General features: G+C 39.0%; 1 protein-coding gene across 2 annotated transcripts in view; it reads left to right on the top strand.

Moving 5' to 3' along the window:
• The window catches only part of AMMECR1 (AMMECR nuclear protein 1), a 96,992-nt gene that overhangs the window by 32,309 nt on the left and 37,608 nt on the right, over positions 1-27,075 (top strand). For both annotated transcript variants that reach the window (XM_059482740.1, XM_059482741.1), the window contains exon 3: positions 25,637-25,747. In XM_059482740.1, the coding sequence (XP_059338723.1) occupies positions 25,637-25,747 (111 nt within the window). The remainder of the gene's footprint in view (positions 1-25,636; positions 25,748-27,075) is intronic.

Genomic DNA, 27,075 nt, shown 5'->3' with positions numbered 1-27,075 from the left:
GTTTGGCCAATACAGAAACTGTTGCTAGGCTGGAGGCCAAAACAAGTCTAGTCAGGCCCTGACCCTCATTAGCAAAGCATTATGAAAATGCTTGACTTTTTTTATGATGTTTATGATCCTAAGGAGTGGGTTATTAAGATTGGTACTTAGCTTAGCATTGCAAAGTTTGCATTTAAATAACAAGATGGGGCAGTTCTTCTGTGGTTAATTGACAAATTCTCAGAAACATGTCCTGGATAACAAAGCATGCTGGGAGTGCAGTGGCTCTCAAATGGAATATGGCTGTTGAGCTGGTCCTAGTGCTGCATTTCTCACTGTGTGATAGTACTGTGGTGTATGCTGACTGACCAAAAGCTGAGCAGTTTATCAGTCCAGCCCTATAAACAAGTCAGCATCTTTCCTGGACTACTTGTATGACCTTCTAAAAAGCCCTTCATTTTCATGACTGGGGTGTTGGCTGAAGCAATCAATGTAAAGAGCTTCATTTCTGAAGGCACACCTTCCTGTTCCATTGGTCAGAAACATATTTGCTGAGATCTTTTATTTTTTCCTTTGTGTGGTCCCCTAACAGACTGCACCTCTCTGTCCATGACTTCCAGGATATGCCTGAAGTTTTTGTAGTCTGACTGGGCTTTGATAACTTCCTGGAAGGCAGTGCTTGTTGTGAGTACATGGATATTGCTTTGCCACACTAAGTACTTGCAGCCAGGGTTATTAAAGTGCTAATTTCATGAGAATGACATCTATTGGAATGCAGAACAGCTCCATGGAGTTGTAGCAAGGTCGCTGGGACAGCAGCCATATCAAGATCTGTATGTCTTCCCAGAGCACTTTTGTGTTACAAAGATGGAGTTCTCACAATCCTTAATGGTATATAAAATCTCACTTTATGCTTTTCTTTCCATTAGCTTGAAATCTGTGGCACCTTTGGCAAAGTTGTTGTAATATATGTGCCATAGACATATTCCTGTAATTTATCTTTTGTCCCTCTGCCACCAGAGATGTCTCCTCTCCAGGCTTTGTTGGCAACCATGGGTTCTGGCATCTGGGAGGCTGCTTTATTTACTGGCTGGTACTTGGGGGCCGTGTTTGAGACAGAAGAGAGAGGAAGAGAAGGATCCTTGTCATAAGTTTTTATCTTTAGCATTGGTAATGCTTCTGCTTTGTCTTTTCTGAAAGTTAAAACACTTTCCCTGTTTTCCATGTGGTGCTTTGTACAGAGATAAGAGTTGTATGGGTGAAGCTCAAGAATTCATGAGTTTTAGCTGTGTTATTAAGGTAGAATAAAGCATGTGATTCTCACTGGTGGACAGCAGTGTGGGCCTGTGTAAATCTGTTTGCTTCCAGCCTCTTTTTCTAGGTGACTGTAAGAATATAAGGATTGGGTGCCACACTATTTTCCTTACTCAGTAAGTGAGCACAAGGGTAACTTCAGCTTACAAGGAATGGCAAGTTTACAAGGCTGTTCTTTTCTGTATAAATAAACTTGCTGAAGGATTGACTTTTGAGAAAGATGGTGTGCTAAGCAGAGGTCCCTTGTAAGGACCTTTAGGAGGAAGAAAAAACATATTTTTCCAGTCTTCAGTACTTTATTTGACTACCACATTAAGTAGGCAAAGAAAGTGCTGCACCAATCTTATCTTAAGTAGTGTTTCTGCAGAGAGAATGCTGGGGGCTGAGCCCATGGTTGAAAAACCCACAGACAAGGTGCAGTGAGGAAAGAAGCCTCTTCAAAGAGTGCTGCAGTGCCTGGAGGGAGGTGACTAACTGCGCTTGAAGCATCTACTAAGCATTGGGGGAGCAAAACTCCAGCAAGCAACTGCACAAATTAAAAACTGCCTGCCAAGCAGTAGAAGGCAAGTTCTTTTGGTACAGTGTTATAAGCAGTGATCCAAACTCTGAAGAACCAAATGCTAATGTAGTATTAAAATTGATCCCTAATTAAGATGCTGATAGAATGCAAAGTTGTAGTAATAAGGCTCACTCTTCATTAAGAAATAGGAGTAGGGTTCTGGCTCTGATTCAGCTCAACTAAAATTGAAAAATAAACAGGTAGAGAAGAGGCAGGCAGCAGAAATCTCGCATGGAATATTTCCCACCATAGTACCTGAATTCGTCTAAAAGACAGAAATTAAATTTGAGACAGTATATGATTGGGGCTATTCATTGGGAAGGAACACTGGATAAACCCAAGCATTAAAAATGAAGTGTTATAAAGAAGGATAAGTGGAACATAAATTACCTTTTTCTTAATTCACAGGAAAAAGGTTGAAGTGAAACAAGTATTCCTGTGTACGTTTAACCACTGTGGTGTCTTTTCACCTCAGGGTTGAATTATTGCAGTTTGCTGTGCTTGGACAGCTTGAGCTTTTAAGGTAGAAGATTTGACCACTGCAAAAAGTAGCTTCCAGCAGGACCTCTTTTTGGGAGAATATGAAATCCCTGCTTCAGGTTGTTTGGTGCCAGCTGCTTCTTTTTTTTTCCCCTTTTTTTCCTTTTGCATGATTCCAAGGTGTTAAGTTCCTTCACATATGTAATGTAAATGTCTTGGAATAACCTACTCAAAGACTACCTACTACCCTTTTTCCATCTTGTTAATTTAAGTATGCTTTCTTTTTTAAATGTGTTGAGATGCTCAGCAGCAAGAGGTTGTTCTGAGCTGAAACAGTTAAGCTAGACAGGGTAGATGAAGATAGAGGAACATGACAAACACACTGCTGCTACAATGTGAGATATTAATTACTCTTTCTCTGACCAGTGGTCATATAAATGTATGGATGACAGATATACATCCAATAGTTAGACAACAGAAACATTATACACTTTCTTCGTTGTCATTTTATGTATAATGTTTAATGGAAATTGCTCTGGAGGGGAAAACTAGGCCAGTTCAGAGTGGTCTCTGACATCTTGGCACTATATTTTAGAGGGTTGGAGATGCCAGAAATTTCTTGGAACAGGCCATTGCAGAGGGATCAGTAATGTTCAGATGGTTCCACTGGTAAGACCTCTTCTTGTTTTCAAGTGATTGGATAAGTCAAAAAAAGAGAAAAACTTACATAAAAATACTGACTGGCTGTTGGACCTCTGAGTGTTTCTGGGGCTTTGCAGGTTCTGTCCAACTTCTCTATATCCAAGTTATTAGAGCAGGCAAGTGGGACTTAAGGATGAATCACTGCAGTGGTGTTTGGAAGGGTTGTGTTTTGTTCCTGGCCTTGTGATTATGGCGGACAAACCTGAATGAGGTCTTCAATCATTCTACCTTGAGTTCTTAATGTAAAAAATAAGGCACCTCAGCCTACTTTTCTTTGTCAAGTTAGTATAGAGAGAAATTGGCTGTTATTGCAGTTGTTCTTACCCTTGACTGGATTATCCTGCCAAGAAGCACTCCAGACTCAGCTCAGGATATTTTTGCCTAAATTGGCAACTTGGAGGCATGCACATTTTTTTTTCCCTTTTTTTCCTTCTTTTCCTTTTTTTAAACCGTAATGTACTATATCTAAAATGAATCACAGTTGTATTCATGTTAGCTTGACTCCTTTAAAGGCTATTCCTGCTTCTCAAATAAGCCACAGAATTTGCAATGATTTTTTTTCAGGATAGTTTTTTTCATTTAGGGTTCTCATAGTCACAGTATCCTCCTTCATAGTTTAGGGTACTGTTCAGTGAGTCCTTTGCCTGAGAATAGTTCAGACAGTTTTAAGTCTGCTAATGCAAGCTGAAGACAAGACCTTCTGAAAATCATGCTGCATCTTGTGTTCTGTTCAAGTTGTGTGAACACCATTGTTTATGGACATTTTGGAGCTGTGAAGAAGGAAGGTATGGTTACACATTCCCTGCCCTGCTGGAGCCACTGAGTTATGGTTGCGTAGAGAGACAAGATCTCTTGATTTTACTGAGTTTTGGAAGTGGAGATGAGCAGAAAGAAAAGGTAGGGTGGCAAGGAAGTACAAGCAGTGACTGTATAATGATACTTCCCTAAATATTTTTCTAGTCTTCAGGAACTAGTAGTTTGGGACATTGGGAGCCAGAAGTGATGTCTTTCACCAGTAGCTCTCCCTAACACCCCACCCACCCAACTAGCAATGAGTAGATTATAAATGAAGTTTTATGGAGATGAAGTTGGAAGGAAGATGAGAATGTTTTGCAGGAATGGTTGAATTACTTCAGGGGCTATACTGTTAGAAATTGAATGAAAATCAGTATTTTTTAGAACAATGCCATGTACTTCAGGAGTACATAAAAACTGCTTCTGTAAGTTAGGAGTTTTTTTTCTCTCCTTAATAGTTTTCTGGTATTACCAGTTGACTGTCAGATTGCTTAGCTTTCATTATGCTATAGATACATATATAAAAGGCAAGTGGCTATTTTAAAGAGTAATTATAAGTAAGAATAGAAAAGTACTAAATACAGTACTAATTTTAAAGGGAGTGGCTGAGAGCTTACTTGTAAAAGTTTATGGTTCTGCTGCTCTCAGGAGAAAGACATCTTGTGTTTGCAAAGCAGGGCAGCCAGAGTGCTTGAAAGTGTGAAATGAGCTTTCAAAGGAAGATGAGAAGGGCTGGGCTACTTTAGAGGATCAGAACAATGACTAAAAGGTACAAAATTTGATTGACAGGAGGTCTGTATGTATTTGTGTGTGTACATACTGCTCTGTACATATATATGTGTATATATATATATATATGTCTTTGTGAGTGCATATGTATGTGTGTATAGGAAGATAAAGACAAAGGGACACAAATTAACTCTTTAAACCAAATGCCAGTACTGTTAGAAGAACAAAAGGTTATTAAAAGACTGTGAATTTATTTTGGATTTAGTGTGTAAGATTTCCACTTTCTGGAGTAATGTGGCATTCTTGTAACCAGTAATAGGATTACAGGAGGGAAGCAATCCAAATACTTTAGATAGATCTTGATTACTTTATGATAAGATATATGTCACATTGCCTTCACTAGTAAGCTTACTAGATTTGATAGTTTAAAAGGTCCTTCTGAGTTCATTGGAGTGGACTTGGGCTTTAGGCATCAGTGTGGCATTTTACCTTCTCATGGGTCCCCATGGAGGGGGATGGATAGATGGCATTAATCCTGGTCCTTGGCTGTTTCTGCTTTGGTAATATGTTCTAGATTGAGAAATCTTTTGGTGATGAAATTTTCAAGAAGGAAGACAGTAATTTTGCCATTGAAAGTCTCACGTTAGGATAACATGACAAAGCTGGTCTTCTCAATATTATCTTATTGTCTTTATTACTTGCCTGAAAATTCCTCTTTTGTTTATTTTAATTTACTCTGGCAATCGTTGCCAAGTTGTTTATGTCCTCGTGTGCAGCCATGGTAGTTAGTAATGATCCACTGATACTCCTGACATGAAGTTATGCTGTCACCATTGAGTTCTGTATCTGTATATGGGGATAAGTCACAGTTTTAAACTGTGGCTTTTCTTGTATAAGAAAGATTGATTTTGGAGAATAGTGATGATAGACAAAGTTTATTTAATCTCTGAGGACTGCTAGGTGATCTGTCTTTAGGCAGCTTCTGATAGAACTTGTTTTTGAGCAGACTACTTGTTTCGCTGGGTTCAGAGATGCCCAAGTTGGTGCTCTGTAACCTGGTTGGGTCTAGCACCATTACTAACTTACTTAGTGGGGGTTGTTCTCTAATAAATTGCTTTGCTTTGACAGAGAAACTTCTACCTTTCTTTCCAGCCTGCATTTGTTTTGGGTAAGATTTATGACTTTCTTGAGGTGGAGATGAATAGAAGCAAACATTGGTCAATAACAGGGCTCTGTGGAGGTAATGAATTTGGAGAATGTTATGTGTATAAATAATTTTTCACTAAATTGGAACTGAACTATAACTCTGCTATTGTTCGTGTTGAACAGGGAATGGGGTATTGGTTTTCTGAACACAGTATCTTTTGCTCTTAATAAAAATGGTTGCCAAAATAAAACTCAAGGAAAGGATTCAAATGGCAAACAAAGTATATATTAAGCAGTAATATTTTTTGGAGTAGTTATACTGGAGACTTTACTGCTTGACTTCAGCCACGTAATAAAATGGATTTTTATTTGCACACCATTTCATGGCAACAAAGAAATGGAGCAGTGTAGGAGCAGTTTCTGTGCAAGGGAATAACAGGGAACTGAACAGACAGGCTCACCCTGAGGTGTCAGGGAAAGTTGTGGCCTCCATATTTACATTGAAATGTCAGAAGACTTCAAGTTGAAGGACTTGAAACTGTGATATGTGAAGGACTTTTAAAGCAAAGCTGCAATTTGGTGGGTTGTTTGTGTGGCTTTTTTTTTTTAAACCAAGACAACAATAAAGTGATGTAGTAGGTGATCATTGCTTCTGGAGCTGGTAACATGGCTGTTTATCAGTGGTTTTATATGATCATCCTGCTGTTCCTTCTCATTCAGTTTAAGTTTCCCCCATCAGCTGAAGTATGCCCACTGCTACCTGTGTTTTAGGCTTGGATGCAGTTGAGGGAGAGGCAGCCTCTGTGGAGCTAAAACTGGAAATGATGATCAGAGGGAGTCTGGCTTCACACCATGAGGGGGAACATGGCACCACCTCATGTGTGCTCTGGCACAGAGCCGAGTGCTCCTCGTGAGGTGGATGCTGTGCAGTGGCTGTGTCTGAGCAAAGTCCAATGTGTAAATCCATGCTTTAGTTTTCAGTAAACCTTGCTGATCCCAGTGTAGACCCACCTTTCCCAGGTTACTGAAAGAAAAATTGGTGCCAGATCTGAGGTTGCAGCCTGAGGTCAGGGAGCAAGGTGCCACAATAGTGGAATTATTTTGCCTTAGAAGAGGTGAAAATTGGAGATCTGACACCTTGAATCATTGCAGTGAGAAGTCCAAAAAGGAACAATTTGGACCTCTGTGTTTTCAAGGGATTTATAGTGTTTTTCATAAACCTTTAAAAGCTATCTACTCTTACCTGTGTTGGTTCAAAAAAAAGAAATAGGCAGTAGGGTGGTTGAATGTTTAGGTTTTTTGGAGTAAAGATAAATCTTCAGTGGTTTGACCTTTAGAAACTCCATTGATTAGCCAATATACAGATTTAATAACAACAAAATAATACTCATCTTTAGATCAGTGATTTGGTCTGCAGCTGTTTTATTTTAGCTAATTCCTGATTGAATCATTCATTGTTTTATGGGATCTGCTCATAGGTGGTGAGTTGGTTTGGGGCTTTTTGGTAGTATACCAAATACCTGTTTTTAACAAAACTAGAAAATTTATATTCAATTAAACACTACACATATTTTTGTGCCATAGTTGTAGGATAAAGTATTTTCAGAGAACTCTAAGTACTAATTTTGAAAGTCTCTATATATACTTTGCTGGTGTGCAGTGTAGTTGTATTTTGTGTTAGCTTTAGAAATGTCATTTTCAAGGTTAGTTTGAAGATGTCATTAGCTTTCTGCTTTCAAAAAATGCCTAGTGAACAAAACCAAAACATGAACACACAGATTTTGATGCATCAAAATTAAAATGCACTCTGGTTGTTTTCCAGAGTTTTCAGTCTGATAGGATGATTTTTAAAATTCAGCTTTGACATTTGAAGGGATTTCACGGAAGGTTTCTCTACATAGATATGAGAGACTATTTCCATCTCATGCAGTGTTTGAGAGAGTATTTAATTTTAGAAAGAAGTGTTTAAGCTTTGTTGTGAAAACATTGTAGTGTCTTTGAGATTAATTCTGAGTCTTTCAGAATTTTATTTTTCTTTAGTCATGTTAGTGTTGAATAGCTGACTATCTCATACAGTGTGTTTGTGTCCTGCAAGCCCCTGGAATGACATTATAGAACTGGAGTGCAGTTTCCCAATCTGACTTCACTCGCATACCAGGACTACTGCAGGCATAATTAATGCTCTGACTAAAGTTTGCTGGTTTGGGGAGGTAATGTGGGTTAAATGCAGCCTTTGAATGAGACTCCATGTCCAGGGCAAACAAAACATCCTCATACATGTGCCCCACACCCTCCCTTGAACTCCTTGCATTGATCATGCTGGCTGTGCTGTTTCTGCTTCATAAGTCAGCAGCAGATACTCTGCTGCTTTTTGTTAGGTCATTTTTTTGCTGAGTTTTAAGACTTTTTTGCTGAGTCTTTCAGCATGCTAAATGCCAGAGCTGGCTTAAGGGATAGGATCTTCCCATGTGGTCTGGGAAAGATGGGACCCTTGCAACCAGCCAGTATTAATTTTAGGCTGACAAGAACTGTAGCTCAAGTTGTTTTAATCTGGATTTGTCTTCTGCTCTGAGAATGTAAATGCTCTCCTGGTTGACACTGTGAGCCCACTGCTGTACCCAGCAGTGCTAAAGATTACAGTGAAGGGAATTTTTTTTTTGGTGGACTCATTTCAATGACTTTTCCTAGCTTTTGGCACGTTGAGCAGGTAGGTTGGTGCCTGCAAGTACATCCAGAAGCTGTGGAAGAAAAAGCAATCACATAACAGATTTCCTTTTGTGATTCTGCTGTTAACAGCATTGCCAGTTGTTTGCCCTACATCCAATTCCCCAGTCATCAGAACAAAGCTTACAGCTAGAATATAAGACTAAACAGGGATTTTTTTCCCCTTGTTGAGTTCATCTGGGTACATCACAGTGCTTTCATGTACATAGTTGCAAACATTGCAATGTACAGGCAAACCTTTGCATCCTGATTTTAAGATAGTGAAGGAGTCTGCAATATGTAGCAGAACCATGTGCAGGCTGTCACAGAAAGTCTTGAGCCCATTTTGGGTGGCTGAGGATTACATTTACAAGTAGATTTTTTTTCCAAATAGTCCTGATGGATTGCTTCCACAAGGCTGTCTGGTGTTTAGCCCAGTAACTCAATGGATCCAACAGATGGGTGCTCTAATTCAGAGGGATATATAAGTTGGCACCAGCATGGGGGAGAAGTATTGTGGCCTTGGTAGGATTTTCTCTCAGAGAAGCTGTGTGTACTCTTTCCAGCAGACTGGTTGTCTGTGCTCAGTGATCTGATCTGCTGCTGCTTTGCAGGGATGGAAATTGTGTTTGATTTTCTGTAGTGTCAGTCCCTTTAGAGTCTTTAGTGTGCTCTGGAATTACATTGGCAACCTGTTGCCCAGCAGTTCCTCAGTGTCAGGTTTGGAACTGTCCTGTGCTGGCCCCACTGAACTATGTCTGACTTGTCTGTTCAGCCAAATGCTTCCACTGTCCTTAATTCAAATTTACCTCATCCCTCTGACCTATATACTATGAAGATAGGTGTGAATGTCTCCCCAGTTGCTTCACTGGTAAATGCTGGGAATAGTGTTCCACTGAGCTTCTCTACACTGGTGTTGTCAATCCTCTGTCCTTTTCTCATTTTGGTCTGCAGGAGACCCCACTGGTTTTTCTAGTTGGTTTCCTGCTTTTGAGGTAGTTAAGTAACTTTGCAAGGTGCTACCCAAACATGTTAAGTTCTATTTCCTGTTTATTTTGACCTACAATATATATTCTAATGTCTTCTGTTCTCATTGAAGCTGACTTCTCAGATTTGCTTCCTAACTTCCCCATTTAATCATGCAGTATGTAGGCTTTTATTGCAGGGACTGATGTATTCCTTTGACTGCTTTTGTTTTGCTTCCAACTGTGAGGAGTTTTTACTTGATCTCCTCACACAGAATTTTGTCTGCTTTTTTTTTTTTTTTGTAATTTTTTCCCCTCTCTTCAGGGTTGTGTGGTTTTGAGTTGGTTTTTTTTGTTTGGGTTATTTCTGAGGGGAAACAGGTTTGAGAGGATTGCTAATTACTTTTTTTTACACTGTTCCCTTAACATTAATTATCCATGTGCCAATAGTTTTTGTGTCACTGTATTCAGCTGTGATGTTGAAATAGAATTGCATTGCAGGCACAGTCACATAGCAGCATTCTTATCCTTTAACTAGGTCTTGTGTACTGCTAAAAAGTAAGCCAGAAATGGGATCCTTTCATGTAGGTCCTAGCACTAATTTTCAAGGTAGAAATCATTATTTGGGGAAAAAAAAGAAATGTTTGCCATTCTAATGAGTCACAGGCTTCACTTTACATCAGGAGATTTCAGTTGCCCATTGTTGTTACCTTTCTTAAAGTTGAAACTCTGTAACCTTCCTGAACTGGTAGTGTAGTTGATCATGCATCTTTATTACTTGATAGTGTGACTTCTAGCATAAGAAGTGAATTGGACTTCTCCTCTCCTGTAACACTTTATGCCATTAAATGTTAATTTAACCTTCACAGACTGTGCCATTCCCCACCTGCCTGTTGTTTGTTGCTCCTGTTGGAATTGCTGAGTAAGCTGGCAGGCTCTCAGCATTATCCTGTTTTGGTTTGTCCTCCTTCCACCAGATCGTGGAAATCCTTGTTACTTTGAGGGTGTCAGGTAAGGCCAACTATTTGGGCTTCCCCTGTGTTACTTATGAAATTTCTAGCAGTAGTGGAGAAGTGTTTGTAAGTTCCAAAACTCTTATTAGCATGCCAGTCTGGCTGACTCTGGCATGACTAATGTGCGTGCTTAACAAGTTCTTCCTGTTCCCATCATGCCTGAATCCTGGCTGCCTGTGTCACTGACTTCCTTTCTCAGCCTCACATGTGCATCTGGCAGCACTTAAGAAAGTAAAACCATGGAAATCCTGAGTGTAATGCTTCTGTCCATCAGCCTGAGTTTACTTTCCAGAGAATCCATCCTGTGATTCCATACACTGCTGTTACTAGTGTGGATTCAGTGGACTACCGGTCGTTTGGTTGGGTGTTTTTTTGTTTTGTTTTGTTGTTTTTTTGCTGAATCACCAAGTAGTCACTGTTCAGTGTAGAAGCCCTGTGAGTTTGCTGCCTTTCCATCTGCTGGCTGCTGTGCCAGCAGTTGTCAGATGTCACAAATACAGCAAGCTGTGTGTTGAGTAAAGTTACCTGATAACCACACCTGCTTCTTCCCAGTTCTGAGTCTGTCTACTCCAAGGAGGATTCCTGTGTCAACAGGAAGCAGAGGGTGGATTGTTCCAGAGATTACCTCTGATCCATCCTAGGTGCACATGAATGCTAGAGATGGCAGAAGGCATGATGAGGCATGGAAGAGAAAACAAGTAGGCAACACAAGAGCCTTTTTCAATGGTATTGTTTGTTATTTATTATTAAACTTCAGTGAGGTTCATATGAGGTAATGGGCTTATTAAAACTTTGTAGATTTGTTTCTCCATAATGAAGGCATATCCCTAAAATTGTCAGTCTTCAAATAGGAAAAAAAAAAGGCATTTTTGGGAAACAAAATTGCAGACAGCGTCTCTTTACTTTTTTGAACTTGTGTTTGGTAAAAGACTATGAAAGAACTGATGTTCCCAATGAGGATATGCTTTATTAGTGTGCCTGGGACTGCCAGTGGAAGACTCTGCTGGAAGAATGTAACAGCAGAGAAAGCCTGTAAAGATGTTTCTGTATCCTCCAGTAATTTTCTTTACTAGAGCTGGTGTGTTTGTGTTTATGGGTTGTCTAATTGTATGGCTGGTGATAGAATGTGGTAAACAGTATACTTGCTCAGAAAATGGTGCTCTGTTATCTTGGATGTCTGAAAGTAACCAAGTCATATATATTGCCTGCTTAAAATTGTAGCCTCAGTACTGGCTCTGTGTATTACTGCATCTTTGTGTCACTAACTGCAGTGTTTTCTCTTCCAAAGGGATCAGGGACCAGTCACCTGGCTTATTGCTAACACACCTCTCTGTTGCCTGAGTGCTTAGTGTGTTCTTTTTCAAGGTTAGCATGGTCATGTTTACCTCATGACCAGTTTTGTTCTGCCTTGTGTGTTGCATAATCTGCTAAAGCAATGTCTGAAAGCTCCTCTGCTTTTTCCAGCAGTATAGTCTGTCCTCATGAAAGTAATTACCTCTCTTTAATAATCTTACTGCTGTTTCCTGTTGTTTAAGCTGTACTGCATGTGTTTCTTCTTGTGAGATGCAAATGTGATCTCATTGCCCTTTTTTACTGCCCCTTTTGCCTCTCCTCTTTTTGAGCTGACATCCCTGTGCATGCCCCCACACAGTGAAACAGAGGAGAGAAACACACATGGTCTAGGCTAAACTGGAAAAAGGAGAGAGATATTTTTAACCAAATCAGTTCTCCTATCACACGTGTTCATTGCAGAGCAAGAGAGTTCATGGCTGGCTGGGGATGGGAGGTTACAGTGAGTCTGTATTTATTTAAGCAACAGCTCTGGACTTTACTGTTACTCAACCCTTGATGCAGTCATTAGTGATTTAAGGGGTGGGAAGACAATGAGACATCATCCAGTACATCTGAAAGCATGATATCCTGTGTTCTATACCTATGCTGTCTTCCTTAAAAGCACCCAGTTTCCATAGATTTTCGAACCAGGGAGAGCTCTGTGATTTTGAATCATCTTTGTCTGTCTTAAAAGTGCTGTCTTTTGTTACATCTCTATCAAAAATATAAATTCCATTTGGCTCTAATTCCAGCCCTGTATTTAGACTATCTTAAAAGTGTCACCTCATTGCTTAAATTACATGGCTAAGTTCTGTACAAACAGTGCAGTCTAGAATGCATTGATTCAATAGTAATTAATTTATTCCAGCTGTTGGGTTAGTGAAGTCTGAATTAGAGGGCAAATTCAGATTCTTCTGAGGCTTTTTTGCTCCTCTTGCATTATTGTGAGCTTCTTGAAACCACTTCCAAAATTATTGAATGTTTACGAAATTTTCAAAGTTAAAGATTTGGAAAATAAATTCTAAAAACCTGAAAGTAAATGCTAAGGTATCTTCTTGTTTGCTTCCTTGTGTTTCAAGTCTCCTGCAAGCTACTGTTATGCAGTGGACTTTAAAATATGTAATTTAAAATAAGAAGGAGCAATTGTTTTAAAGGAATAATTTTGAAAGTTTGGCTGAACTGCAGTCTCTCCTGTCAGCTGACACCTTGGCATATAAGTTTTGTAATATATTATTGCTATAAAAAATCATGTAGTTTTAATTTTTTCCTTAGGTTTCTTTAAATATTTCTCAATCTTTTGAACCAAATTCCACTTAAGCAGAAAACTCCTGTGTGTTAATTTCTCACAGGCTTGGCAAATTCTAAGTTATTGGCATAAATTGTTTGTTCATCTGTTTATGTTGTGCCCTTAGGTGCTTCTGTCTCAGCATGCATCATGCATTTGGCAACTAACAGAAAGCATTTTAAAGGTCCACATGGATGCCTTTATGACTATACCTAGTGTCTTGTTTGTATAAAGTGTCTGAACTTAATTAAGAAGATTATTTTCCAAAAGAAATTGCATACATTGCATTGCCTTCTTCCACTCACTGATCTAATATTTTGAATGAAGAGTGTGTCTCACAGTTAGCTGAAATTCATTAAAACAACTCATGATTAGTCTGTAGCAGGAGAAGCCCAGATATACCTCTAATAAAATTTTGTGTGACCTTTTATTAACTGTAACTCCTGATTTTCCATTAATGGCTTGAGTAACTCCTTCAAGTAATATTTCAGCAGAACTACAAAACAGTTTGTGAAAATCCAGTGGACCCTGGCAATTTGGGTAAAACTGGCAAGTCTAATCAGAGTGAAAAATTCATTATCTTGACTGGCAGTGAGAACAGACTCTGTTTTAAGGTAGTCTGTGTAGACTCTGAAGTAGGAGTAATTTGTTAAGGTGCTGTCTGAACTCTATGCAAAACAATATTTGCTGGCTCCTGGCTTGTAGCAAATATGCAGCAGCTCCTTGTGAGCATGGAATTGTTTTCTCTCTTAAAAGAATGGAAATAATGCCGTGGCACAAAGCTTCCAGACTTTTAGTGCTTGGAGAATGCTTTTTCTCTGTCAGATTTCAAAACTAATTTTATGCCTGCATCACTCTGCTAGTGATAGAAGGGGAAATGTACCAGTGCCTCAAAACTAATATTTGCTGCATCCTTGCTAGTGACTTCTAAGGAAATACAAATATAGGAGCTGGAGCTGTTCTTACCAGATTTCTTTAGCAGTCTTTTATGGGGTAGAAATTTTGGGGATCTTGCACAGCTTTCTAAAACTTGTTTCATGTGGTGTTCTTAAAACATGTGGGCTTGGATATGTTCATGGAATTTTAGAAAAGTTTTCTGCTGAATCCTTTCAAAGCATTAATTGTGAAAAAGTTACTATGGAGAGGAAAATACTTCCAGTGGAAATATTTTGTCTCAGTTCCAGTCTGTACCTAGAGTGATCCCACACTATACCTGAGATCTTTGATGGTCCTGAAATTGCTTCAACTTTGACTTGCAAAGCATCCAGTTATGTTACTAGGCTGACTGTTCTGCCCTTTAAAATGCTTTTCTTTGACATGACAGTCTCAAATTCAGGACTGTTTGGTCCTCCTGGAGAGGAGACTCCATAGTGTTGCTTTGGATAAGTAGTGCCAGTCCTTGATAAGTTGAAGACATGTCAGTTTGTTAATGGGAACATGTGTTTGAGCTCATCTTCAGATATAAGAGCTGCTTGTGGTTTGAAGTTGCCCACTTTCTTTGAAACTTGGGTGGGGAGGTGACTTTGGCTGGAACCTATCTACCTTGAAAAACTTCAAATGTAGCCAGAGTTTCTTGATAAGTGTTTTCCTGGTGTTTCTGTCAAGAGCTACTTATGGGAACATAAAATAATGTCATGTTGTCTGAGGAATGAGAGAGGTGGAAATACCAGCTTTGTTTTATGAATAGTTTTTTAAACAAACCAGGAGTTTGTGTATAATCTGAAGTTAGTTTGATTTGATTAAAAGGAGTATAATGGATGACTGCTCATAAAGGTATCGAGGAAACAAAATTATATTTCTTCAGAACATTTTAAAATGTCCCAAAGAAAGTAATAATTAGGTGACTGCAGATTTTGAAGTAATAATTTTAATAATTTGTAATGACACTGAATTGATTTATTAACTTCATAAAGTCTGATTTTTCTGCTCTGGTTCATAATTGTGCAATTGAGGAAAAAGAATTGCTTAAGTAGGTCAGAGCATAAATGTGAAGAATTCTATAATGTGTACATATGTTGTTGCATAATTTTATTAAATATTGCAAATTATGGTGCCTTAATAACCTGGACTGTGGTGGCACTTGTTCTTGGGTACTTTTGACAGTAGAGCAGAATTTTATCTGGAGTTACAGTACTTACCCAGGATGTGTTTAATAAGCATGTGCACTGTCTGGAGAGATTAGGCATTACTTTGGTAAGAGAAGTTCCAAAGAACCTGAAAGTCTGCATTTCAGAATTCAAACTCCACTTTGTCTTAACCTTTTGCTGATTTTTTTGGGGGAACATGCTGAATGCTCCAGAAGTTTTTAATCAAAATGAAGGTACCAGAATTTATGGAGCAAATAGAGACTTATTAGTGAGGGTTGAGGACTTTCTCCCTGACTAGTAATGGGCATGTGGAGTGCAATAACTTGAGTATTACATGATTTCTTCCCCCCCACACCATTTTTAAAAAGTGGTTGCAAAGGGAGATTTAAGTATGAATAAGATAGAGGGAGGTCAGAAATGGAAGAGGAAATTAAGGGAGTGGGGGTAGGGAAAGAAAGCCTAAAAACTCATGGAATACAGAAATGAAGCACAATGAGCAGAAGAATGAGTTTTGAAGTGTAATGAGTTTAGAGTATGATGGAGGCAGTAGTACACATTTATTCTGTAACACCTTGTCACATCTCAAATTGTGTGAGGATGATAATGTTCATCAGAGGAGTGTTACATGTTAATGGCTTTGTTACAAAACAGTGTACAGTTCAGCAGTTCCTGATCTAGTGCTTAATAAGAGTCAGAATCATCTAGGCCATTCTATCTGCTCTCCCACATACGGCACTGTGCTGCTCAGATAAACATGCTCCCCTGGAAATAGTCAAGGGATGTCTGTCTTCAAGCTGCATTGCTCCAGACCTGTGCTGAGAGACTTGTAGGCACCTTTAATGAAAGGAATATTTATGGAACAATAAGCCTTTTTAAAAAGCAAAGCTGATTAATTACTGTCTTTTAATTTTTTGGTGTTGACATAGGGATGGTTGGTTGGTTTGAGGAGCAGGTTTGTGTGTTTATCCTGCTGGTCAGGACTTGGATAGGATTAGCAGAAGTTTACAAGATCGAAGGCTAAACCTGGCTAGTCAGAGGTAAATATGGCAGAGCAAGGGATCATGGTGTGCATGATCACAGGCAGCGCTGTGAAAATGCCCTGGTGAGGAGCCTTGGCATCACAGTGCTGTGATGTAAAGGGGCTGTAACCCTTTGTCCCATTCTGGTAGCTCTAGTCTACCTTGTTAGCTTCTGTTATTTAAAATTAAGAGACATGTTCTTCATCACATTTAGAGGAAAGTGAAAAACTCTTCTCTTTCACAACAGCTCCTTCACTTCTGTAGTCTTTTGAGGAGCACTGAATTTTCCATTTTATTCTTCCTTGCTCTTTGATTCCTCCTATCTGCTCTCTAATCATGTCCTCCTCTCCCTGTTTTGTGTGGGTGCCGGCTTCATGCCACTGTTCTTCATCATTGCAAAGAATATTTTCAATTTGAAATGACTAATAGTTTCCCTGTTGCATGGATGATTCTGACAAGAAATAGTAAACATACAGGCTGTGCTAACATGAATGCTGCTAAGATCAGCAGCCAAGGAGCTGGAATAACCTTGTGATACTGCATTGGCTAATACTTGGGTCATACTTGGAAAGCTTTCTTCACAGCTGTATGGGTTAGAAATATTCCTAAGGCTTGATTTATTTATTTTTTAGTTTAAAAATTTCTTCTAAGTTGAATAACATAGCCATATTTATATGTATCCCTTCTGGCCTAACTGCAGAGGATCTCTGTTGGATACTTATTTTAACTTGATCTTAATTTCTTGGGGATACAAATGGCTTTAGTGACTAAAATACAGCCCTAGGCTTTGATGCTCTAAAGCTACTCAATTCTGGATTACTTCAGTTAATGGGTTAGCATCTTTCTAGATGTATAAACCTGATACCTGCTGATGGAGGTATAAAACAGCTTGATGATCTTGGAGTTTGTGGTAGAAAAGAGCTGTGGTTGGAACATTGTTAAGTGTTGTAATTTGAAGCAGTCTGAGCTGATGAACTGGTGTTTCTTCTTGGTTAGTGTGTGCATACTCAGCTGTGTGACACATCAGTCCCTTGTACAAAGACAGGTTATACCCATTTGAAGTTGTAATGTTGGGAATTAAGGGAAGATAAACATTCCATTTTAGAGGACAATTCAAGTGTCCTACCTTAAAACAAGTTATATGGGCCCAAAGATTCAGTAACTCTGAGCAATGAAATGAGTAATTAATTCACCTGTAAGGCAGATGCCATCCTGAGGAATTTCCAGGTGTGGCCTGTAGGACTGCAGACCTTAAGTGACTGTACTGCCCTGAGAGATATCACTGTGGAGAATGTCATGATTCTGAAGGTTGTTTCTTGAAAGTGCAGTCTGAGGAACTGTGGATATTCAAACATCTTTTAGCAATGCTTGATAAGCTATGCATAACCAATGTGTGTGATTTCTGAGGCACTTTGGGTTTTGTTACATGTAAATATGCTTTTTAGCAAAGTGAACAGCAAACTTAGGAACATATGTCATAGAAACTTAATTTGTATCATGAACTTGAGGGGTTGTCTTCTGAGAGTTAAAGGGAGAAGGTACAAAATAATGACTTTTTCATTTGTTTTGTTGGTCATGTCTGTCTGAGCATACCTAAAATTTCTTGTGATCCCCCTATAAATTGTTGCTTGTACCCTCTCTTACCTGGCATGCTGCCCCTGTTGCCTGAGCTCGTGTAATAGAGTGTAAAAGAATAGCAGCTCTGATGTTGCAGCTGAAGGAGCAGACACAGATTCTAGCTGTATTTGTGAATTTATGTCCTTTTTGTCCATTTTTAATGTGACCTTAATTAAGGTGTTGTAGGTTCACTTTAGAAAATGACCTATGAGGCAGCAGTCCTTTTATTTTTAACCCTGATTATACTCTTGTTTAAACTAGATATTCTTAAAATAGTAGCTGCTTTCTGACCTTCCTTAAGATTAGCTGCTTAGATAAGCAGAACTTACAAATTCACACCTAGCAGCTCAGGTTTGAGGCTGATCTCTCGGGGCACACGATCATTTCAGGAAAATCACCAAATATACTAAGTGGTTTACATGCCTAAGGAAATCAGCCTCTAAGTGTTGATTTCTGAAATACAGTAGTTGGAAGAGTTGCTCATTTAGTCCTGAGAATGACTGAAAGAATATGCTGTCCCCTCAGAAGTAATTAATAACCTTTTCAGTAATTGTATAGTATTTTAAATTCGAAAATTGCAATTGTGACTTCTGAAGCCAGCAGGCTGTGATTGTCTTTGTGTCACCAGGCATTGGTAGAAATGAACCTTCTTCGTTGACTCAGTGTGTTAAGGAGTAGTGCAATGCAGACTGTTTTTAAGAAGCTCAGCATGTTTCCCACATGGAGGAAAAATGTTATCATGGAATAAATTTCCTTCTGTTTAGGGAAATCCATTATTGTTGTGCTCCAGTCTTTGTGGATTTTGCTGGAAAAAAATTTGCTGTCCTAGAAAGTTGAGGTTTCTTACATATATGTGATTTGACACAGGCAGGGGAATGGGTTTGAGACTTTACTCAGTAGCTAATTCTTTTTTTGATTGTGTAAAACTAGTCAAGCAAATTGTGCTGTTAACAGCTTGTGTCAAAATATGTGTTAAGTGTCACTGTAGTGAAAAAAGCCCAACTTTTGTTTGCAGTTAGCCCAAAAGGCTCTTTAGAGCCTTTCAGAACAGGAAAAATGTAATATATGGGCTTCTCTAAATTTTCACTTCAGAATGTTTTTTGGACTTGAGATGAAGAAACTGGTTTCTGTTCTGGATTCAGAAAAAGTTGAAGAGCACCTTGAACCTCAAGAAAGCTATTCAGTCTTCTGTTCCTTGAAGCAATAAATTATTTTTTCTGATCCTTGGAATATGGTTAATATTACATATCTCTCTTTCTCTACTCAATTCTGCAATAGTGCTACATAAAAGGGAACATACAGAACATACATATGAATGTGGGTTTTTCACTTTTTTTTTTTTTACTATGGGATTTGTAATGACAGTTCTCTCCCACAGTTTTACACACAGTTTCATGTGTGAATTGTCCCTTTGTTCTCTTACCTTGCATCATACAAAATTAGAAAAGGAGTCTTCAGTGAACATCAGGAGGCCATTTGATCTTTTCTCTTGTTAAAGCATGGAATCAAATATATTTACAGCTTTCCTGACAGTGGCCAGTTTTTGGAGGCCTTTGAGGATACACTGGTGATGGCAGCCGTACATCCTCCAAGGTAGTCAATCCCAGCATTCATATTTCTTACCATTAGGACTTTCTTTAATTGAATATCTTACTGTGTGGGTTTCTCAGCAACCTCTGTTGCCAGATGTTCCCTTAAGTTTCTGAGTAGCTGGCAAACAATTTCCTTGTCTTACTCTTTTTTCTCACAAATGATTTTGTGAGGAGAGTGGCAGTTTTCCCTTTATACTCATTTTTATTCATGCATTGCAAATTGATTGTCTTAGTTGTGCCTCTTCTTGTGCTTTGCTGTTTTTCTGTCTTCTCCAATTTTTCCTAGTAGATGTGTTGCTGTGATTGTCAGTCTTTATGCACTTGAACCTTTTTCCTTTGAGGAAGGAGCTTTGGGCTCCTGTGAGAAGCTACTGCCTTCCTTTTGTTGCTTCTCTCAGCTTCTAGAAAACTATATGTATTAATTGTCTACATTTTCCAAATTCTGTCTTTATAAATGTTGATGGAAGGCTGTTGCTGTTCTTATTCTCCTTTGGAGATTCATGAACTCCTGTGTTGACTTTCTTGTGTCTTAGCAGACTTTTTCTGGAATATATCTGGTGAGCTAAAATGCCCTTGCTTTGTGTGCTTGTATGTAAAATGTCCTTGCCCCACTTTGTGTGCTTGTATGATGATGACTGTTTGAGAAAGACAGCAGATGTTTTTGTGGTTGTTGACCAGCTCTGTGGTTTTATCCACCAAGTTTCCCCTTTCATCACAAACCAGGTACTCCCAGCATGCCTCAGAGGTGTGCAGGTGCCCTTGATAAACTGTTGTGGGAGGTGCTGCCTCCTTCATTCCTGAGCTGTATTCTCTGATATGGAGTAATGAGAGTTAATTCACGGAATTGTGACATCTGGAAATGTCTCAGCTTGGAGAGTGCTGGAGTTGGGTGCATCAGTTACAGGAGGGAGGCTGCTCTCTGTGCCTCCAGACAGGCTGGCACTGCGCCTCTACAGGAGGAGTCACAGCAGGCTGTCCCAGTGACACACTGGAATTCCTTTTCCTCCAGATGCTTCTAGTTGGAAACAGTATTATGTGAAGGTTTAGTGTTATTAGGAGGTGTAGCATGATCACAAATAAGACAGAGTAAGCTTCATGTGAAACAATATAAATTCTAAAATTTCTGGAGCTGGGGAGCAGTAGCTCATTCACTTGTGTGAAACAAAAAGGAAAATGCTGGCAGTGCACTTTGCTTGTTCCAAGTGCCTTCTGGGAGTGTGAGAGCTTGGAGATCCTCAGAGCTGAAGTGGAAGCACTCTGCTCTTACAAAGGGATGAGTGTGCAGCTTTTCCAAGTGTCAGATCCTGCAGCTCTGGGTGTCAAGTGACATAAGGGCTGTGGAGGCTGTCTTACCTTCTGTGGTTATAAGAGGTAGTGTTAAAGAACTGTAATTAAAGTGTCTGTCTAAATATCGTTTTACCTCGCAGTTCATCAAGTTAAATCCTTTTCACTTCAAAGTCCTCCAAGTTTTTTATTACTTGGAAGTCTTCAAATGAAACAAACATTTCTCACTCATCTTTTATGAAAGTAAAGAAATTTCTTTATCTGTTACCGTTTCTTTCCCCTGTTCTTCTCACCTTCCCCTCCTTTCTTTTTCTCCATCTCCACAACAAGGAAGAGAAACTTTTTATACTGGTGGTGCCAGGACAAGACCAGTTTATTCATGGTTCTTGCTTTCTCTCCCACACCCGAACTTAAAGGATCCCTTCACTTTTTTTGGTAAATAAGAGGCAGCTTGTATCTAGTGCTGCTTTGTATTGAAAGAAGATATTTTTAACAGTGCATTCTGCATGATGTCAGTGTAAGTTATTGGCATGATGACTCTTAACTGTGGTAGCTGACTGCTAAAATAGCTTGCAGACTTCTGCTTTCAGTCTAAATATTTTCAGTAACATATAGCAACAGGTGAGTAATTGGTTTAGGCGATTTTGGCTGTGAAGCATCACCAATGCCCTAAGCACACTTTTTAAGCATGATGTATCAGAGACTGCTCTGATACTTGCTTTCAGATACATTGTGGCCTCCATAAAGATTGTTCCAGTTCTCCAGGAGTTGTAACAGATTAATGCTCGGATGAAGTATGGGGCTGTCCTGGTTTTTTTCATTAATGAGAGGGGTATAATAGTAGCTGGAGTCTGACATGGGCAGCACTGATAGGGTGACCCAAGCACCTGGGCTTCAGCCACACATTTTCTGGCTTGCCTTTAAGGTCACTGTTGGATGTTGGGTGTTGGATGTGTTTTAGAATCTGGCAAGGAGACAGACTATGTGTGTATGCCCCTTTTCATAACATGCCCTTTTTATAACAAGTTGTATATAAGGAAGTAATATCATTTTAAACTCAACTGTGTTGCAGTGGTCTCTTTAATTCAATATTGCCACTGGAAGGAAAAAACAATATACATGATCAGCTGGTTTTCATGGGGTAGTGCCTGACAACCTCTATAGCAAATATCTGAAACAGTTCCTGCTAGTTAGATTAGAGCTAGGCAAGTCTTTTTGATCAATAGCAAGCCATGCAATGTCTGGATTATGAGTTTATAGCCTTTAGATTGCTTGTGAATTTGCTGTGGCACCTGTAAATAGTTTTGGATACAAATACTTTTTTAGTGTCTGGCTCTCAAACAAAAAAATCAAAATGTAGATCCTTATGAAAGCAGATTGATTGTCATGTTTACAGCGGCTTCAGAGAGTCTGGATTTGTTCTCTTCTTCTGTTCCCTTATGGTTTGAAACACCTTCCACCATCTTTCAGCCACTGATACTTGGTGGCGTTCTGCAGAACTCCTTTTAACACTGTCAGCAGCATGTTAGAGGTTCCTGGCACCACAGCGAGAAGCTGAACAAATAAATTTCCGAGTCTGGCAGTTCAAGATAGCTCACTCCCAAGCTTGGAGCTGTTTTGTTTTTATGCTTAATCCTTAACTGAGTAAGAGAACTGCTTAAGGCTGGTTATTAGAGCACTTCCCAGGGAAGTGCAAAGTCTGGTTTTGTGAATGTTTTTTTCTTTAAATTAACAAACAACAACATCTGCAGCTTTCTGACTACATCAAGAGGGAACCAGACAGAAAGGTGAGAGCACTCCACCCAGTATGCTCTTTGATTCCTGTGGGATATGTGGCTTCAAAGTTTTTTTAGGCAAAAAGAAAACTGATCTCCAGGATGCCATGCATATCCTTGCTGTACGTCCTTGGAGAACAAGAAATCTAAGCATCTGCAACCTTTGCTGCTTCTTACTAAAGATTTTTAGACCTAACAATGTGTTGCTCAAAAAACTCTTGTTTTTATTTTAAGAAAAACAGGTAACAGATGAAATTTTTTTTTTCAAGTTGAAAATGAACAGATTTACTTAGCTGCTTTTGACATCAATGTCTCTAGAGTTTGGGGCTTCAGCATTAAATTTGCAGTTATGTCAGATAGCAAGTTTATTTGTGGGTTATTGGCTTTAGAACACAACAAAAGAATTGCAGCCTTGAGGAAGATATGCTGGCAGCTGAAGCCAAGGATGCCAATAAAAAGCTAAATAACATCACTAGTAAGAAAAATACTATTTTTTGCCGTAGCTTGTCTAGCTGCTGTGAGCAGGTTTTCTATGGTCTTTGTTTAGTGTAAGACTAGAAATGCTCTCTGAAGATTTTGTATTAGGCTGTAAGAGTTAGTAGCAGTCAGCGTTCCTCGTTCAGAGATGGAAGCATCAATTCAAGTGCAAGACCTTCCTCTGTAATTCTGTCTGCAGTTCCAAACATGGATGTTCAAGAGGGCAAATTTAAACTGGAAAAAAGTGTAGAGAAGAGATGTGATGGTCAGAATGGAAAGGTTCTCTTTGAGAGGAAACTGAATGAGCACATCCCACTCAGCTCAGAAAAGTGAAGTCTGAAGAGGCATGTGAGTTATTTCTATAAATACTTTGGGGAATAATAACTAGGAAGGGAAAGAACTATTTAAACTAAAGGACAATGTTGGCACAAGAATAGATAGGTACAAGCTGGCTGGGAAAACATTTTGGCAGGAAATTGGAATGTTTTCAGAGGTTCTGAACTTCAGCGAAGTTTTGAGGCAAGCTTCAGATTTTTCATTTTGGGGATTTTGTCTCCATTACTTCTGCTGCTGACAGTAGAACGTGGATCATTTATGAACAGAATTATATAATTATTCCTTACAATAGCAGGAGCCCTGAAGGTCTCTTTCAGCCTTATTTCTTGAATTTTAAGAGTTAGAATCCTCTTGGGTCACTGACTGTTCTGAACCTATGGTCCATATTACACTTTGAAGACATCTGTGGTGGTAATTGGGTAATTCTGTTCAGTAGGCTTAGATTTCCTGTGTAGACATCTTCATACCTTTAGTGGCTCCTGGGGAGCAGTACAGAAGTTGAAAGGTTGGAAAAACATCTTTAGTCAGACTTTGTGTTGTATGGTAATAATGGCTACCAGTGGTGCTTGATTTACCCAACTCAGTTGGAACAGTATGTTTATACTCCTACTACCAGTAAAAATAAAATATACATAAAATATACATATATAACTTTTACAATTTGTCTTGTACTCATTGACAAGGACCTTCAAAGTGTATGCAAATGTTTCAGTGCTGTTTCACCAACAGTGAAGTTCTCTGGTCTTCTCTTGTCCTTTTAAAGTAGCAGTAATGAGACACCTTAGAAGAAATTCAGTTTTGACAGGAAAGTAAATATGTATATGTTTCCTTGAATTACAGCCCTCCACTAAGTGTATTACAGATAATAAATCTCATAATCCAAAGATAAAGGTCAAGAGAATAATCTTAAAGTCCATTTTGAGCCTTACTCATGCTTATTTCTGTTCAAGGGCAGAGGCTGTTTTCAGTGCCATTACAATTTAATAATTTTGTTGGTACCATTAAGGGTGGCTGGGATACCTTTCTTTAAAATGTAGTGAAATGCCAGTTGTTGATCTGAATGGAAAATAGTGCAATAACCCACATTTTATTAAATGTTTGGTAATGGGCTCTTTTGGCTTTATGCTTTTCAGTACTTACTAAACAACTTTTTAAAAAGGGAGGGGGTGGCAGTAAAAAAGAAATAAAAGGAAATCCAAAAGAAAACTATGACTTCAGCTTCCTCTTTTATTCATTGTCATTGAAAGAAGGGAACTTGTCCAGCTCAGTCAAGTGAGGAGGAAGTTGCTGTACCAGCAGGTGATAACAGGTTTTAACAAATTAGGAGAGGACCGGGTGCTGCTGTGTTAGTGCTGCAGGCTGAGCATATCCTTTTCTGCCATCACAGAACTAGTATCTTGTGCCACACCAGATAAAGGAGATGATGTGGAAGGAGAAAAGGGATATGGGCTGTTCCTTGAGAGTCCCAAAGTGCACCCATCCCTGTGTATGGACCCCAGGGGAGTTACACCCATCCCTGCTGCACTGTGCAGTGCTGCAGGGACTGATCTATAATACAGTGCACTCTTCTCTATGTAATGCACTTTGGTTTGTCCCCTTTCTAGAAAAAGAGTAAATTTTACATGCTTTTCTTCTTGAAACATCCCTGTTCATCTCAGTATTAGAAATCTTTGTGAGGGTTGGTATCCAGATGCCATGTGCTCTCTCTTGGGAAATTATTAGTGCAGTTTTCTCTTGCTTGTGTTTTGATTAATGCAGTTCTCTAGAACTGCAAAGAAGGGTTTGGTCCCCAATACTGTATGGTTTTCCTCTTTCTGATTAATTTAGTGGATGAATTGGGTTGTTATTAGTATTTCTTTGTAACTATCACGGTCATGTGTTCAGCTTAGATTTTGCTCTACTTCTGGTCATTTTTGATATTTTTAAATGCTAACTTGGGATTCATGGAGAAAATATCCTTTCCTCTGGTCGTTCTTTAAGTTTAGAGGGTGTTCCTAAATTTTGTAGTCTTCTAAAGATTTCTATTTCTAGCCAGCAGTATTAGGACCAAAGTATTTGTGTTCAGGAACATGGATAGTGTGGCAGGGGTATTTTTCTCTTCCATAAAGGGTTTCTTGTATACAGATCTCTAAGGTGAGGCTTTTCCCATTCATAGGAGGAGGTTAATGGGTAAGGTACACTGAGCATATTGGATCTGTTGCCAGGCAGTTTCATTCTGTCCCTAAACTATTCCAGTAATCTTATTTTCTATTATATCACATGAACAATGTTTCTAGAACAGTCAAAAGAACTACAAAGGACATTTCTCACTGTTGTGTCCTGTTCAGATACAGTAATTTTCAAGATTTGCCCCCTGTTGTCTGAAATGGAAGGGCACTGTTCTGAAATTTCACACCAACTGTCAAACTGCTCCTGTGATCACGTGTCTCTTTTCCTCCCCACCACAGCCCACTGTTTGTAACGTGGAAGATCGGTCGAGATAAGCGATTGCGAGGATGCATAGGTACTTTTTCTGCCATGAACCTGCATTCAGGACTCAGGGAGTACACACTTACTAGGTAAGAATTTGTTTTCTGTAGCCTTGACTTAAATATTTAACTAGTCTGTTGAGGAGATGATAGGTGTGCTTTGGTTTGTTTTGGGTTTTTTGGCTGTGTCACTGTACGGGTCAGTGAAAACCTGTGTCTCCTTTTGATGCTGAGAGTAATGTGTGGATATTTGACTGCTGGTGTCACGAGGCCATGCTTGCAGTTAAAAACCATAAGTTGAGCCTATTCTCATTTTATTGGTTTGTAAACTACTCTCCAGTAACTTGTTATAACTGATTATTACAGTATTTTTCCAGTGTTGAGACAAATTTTAACCTTAGTAGTTAACGTCAGGCCAGAAGACCAGAAAGTCAGATTTGGGGATTATCCTATTCACACTTCTAAAACCGCAGGTATTCTCACCTCTTCTCCATCAGGTGCTTCCAATCAGCTGCAGTTAATTTAATGCTACAAATTTCCATTACATGTTACTCTTCAGATACATCCCAGCCCCTGAGTGGGAAGCTTCTGGATGAGGGAGGTAAGTGATGATAATCCTTCACTCCCTGGCAGCATAATCTTCATGTTTTGATCTACACCTAAATCCATTCACCTTAATATTGTTCCATTTCCTTTGCATAGAGTGAAAACTAATAAGTTTATCACTAGAGCTAGTAGCAAGCTTTCTACTTGTTTTTCTAAGAGTTTTCTTAAGTTTATTCTCTAAAGAATCAATGGAATTGTGTTCCTTTCAGCTACAATAGACGTTATTGTGCTTTAAAATAGAAGCTGCATTCTGGCATGTGTAGACCTCTAAAATTGTCATAACTTAAAATAATTAGTGCTTCCAGATCACTTTAGATTTGAGGCTTTTGTCCATTACAGGATCTTCCTCTTTGCTGTTAAAATGCCTTGTCCATTCTGGCATTAAATAATATTAGAATGGGAGATGTTCTTTCTTACATGTCTCCCTAGTTAGTTGCAACCTGAAGTTCATTTCATGCTTTTCTGCTGAGCTTGAAGAAGATAACTGCTCATCTCCTGGACCCCTGACAAACTTCTGAAAGACCTGGTTACCTTTATTGTGTTTATTTTATTTATTATGCACTCTGGAATGTTTCTGCTTGTGTCCTTTAAAACCTCAGCATTCAAAATGGTCGGTGAGAAGAACCTTTTAATAAATTCAAAGCAATTTCTATGTTGAGGGTTAAAAAGCCTAAAATCTTAACCATTAGTGAGCCAAACTGAATGAAAACCAACTTTCCCCCTTTACTGGGGAGTGTTTCATTTAGGTATATGCTTTACAGTGCCTGATCAAGAGCAATGAGCTTGTACAGAATATTTCCCCCTGAGGCTAG

This window comes from Ammospiza nelsoni, chromosome 15 (assembly GCF_027579445.1).
Source record: "Ammospiza nelsoni isolate bAmmNel1 chromosome 15, bAmmNel1.pri, whole genome shotgun sequence".
Lineage (NCBI taxonomy): Eukaryota > Metazoa > Chordata > Aves > Passeriformes > Passerellidae > Ammospiza > Ammospiza nelsoni.
The sequence above is the reverse complement of the archived record's forward strand: the minus strand, read 5'-3'. Positions and strand labels throughout refer to the sequence as shown.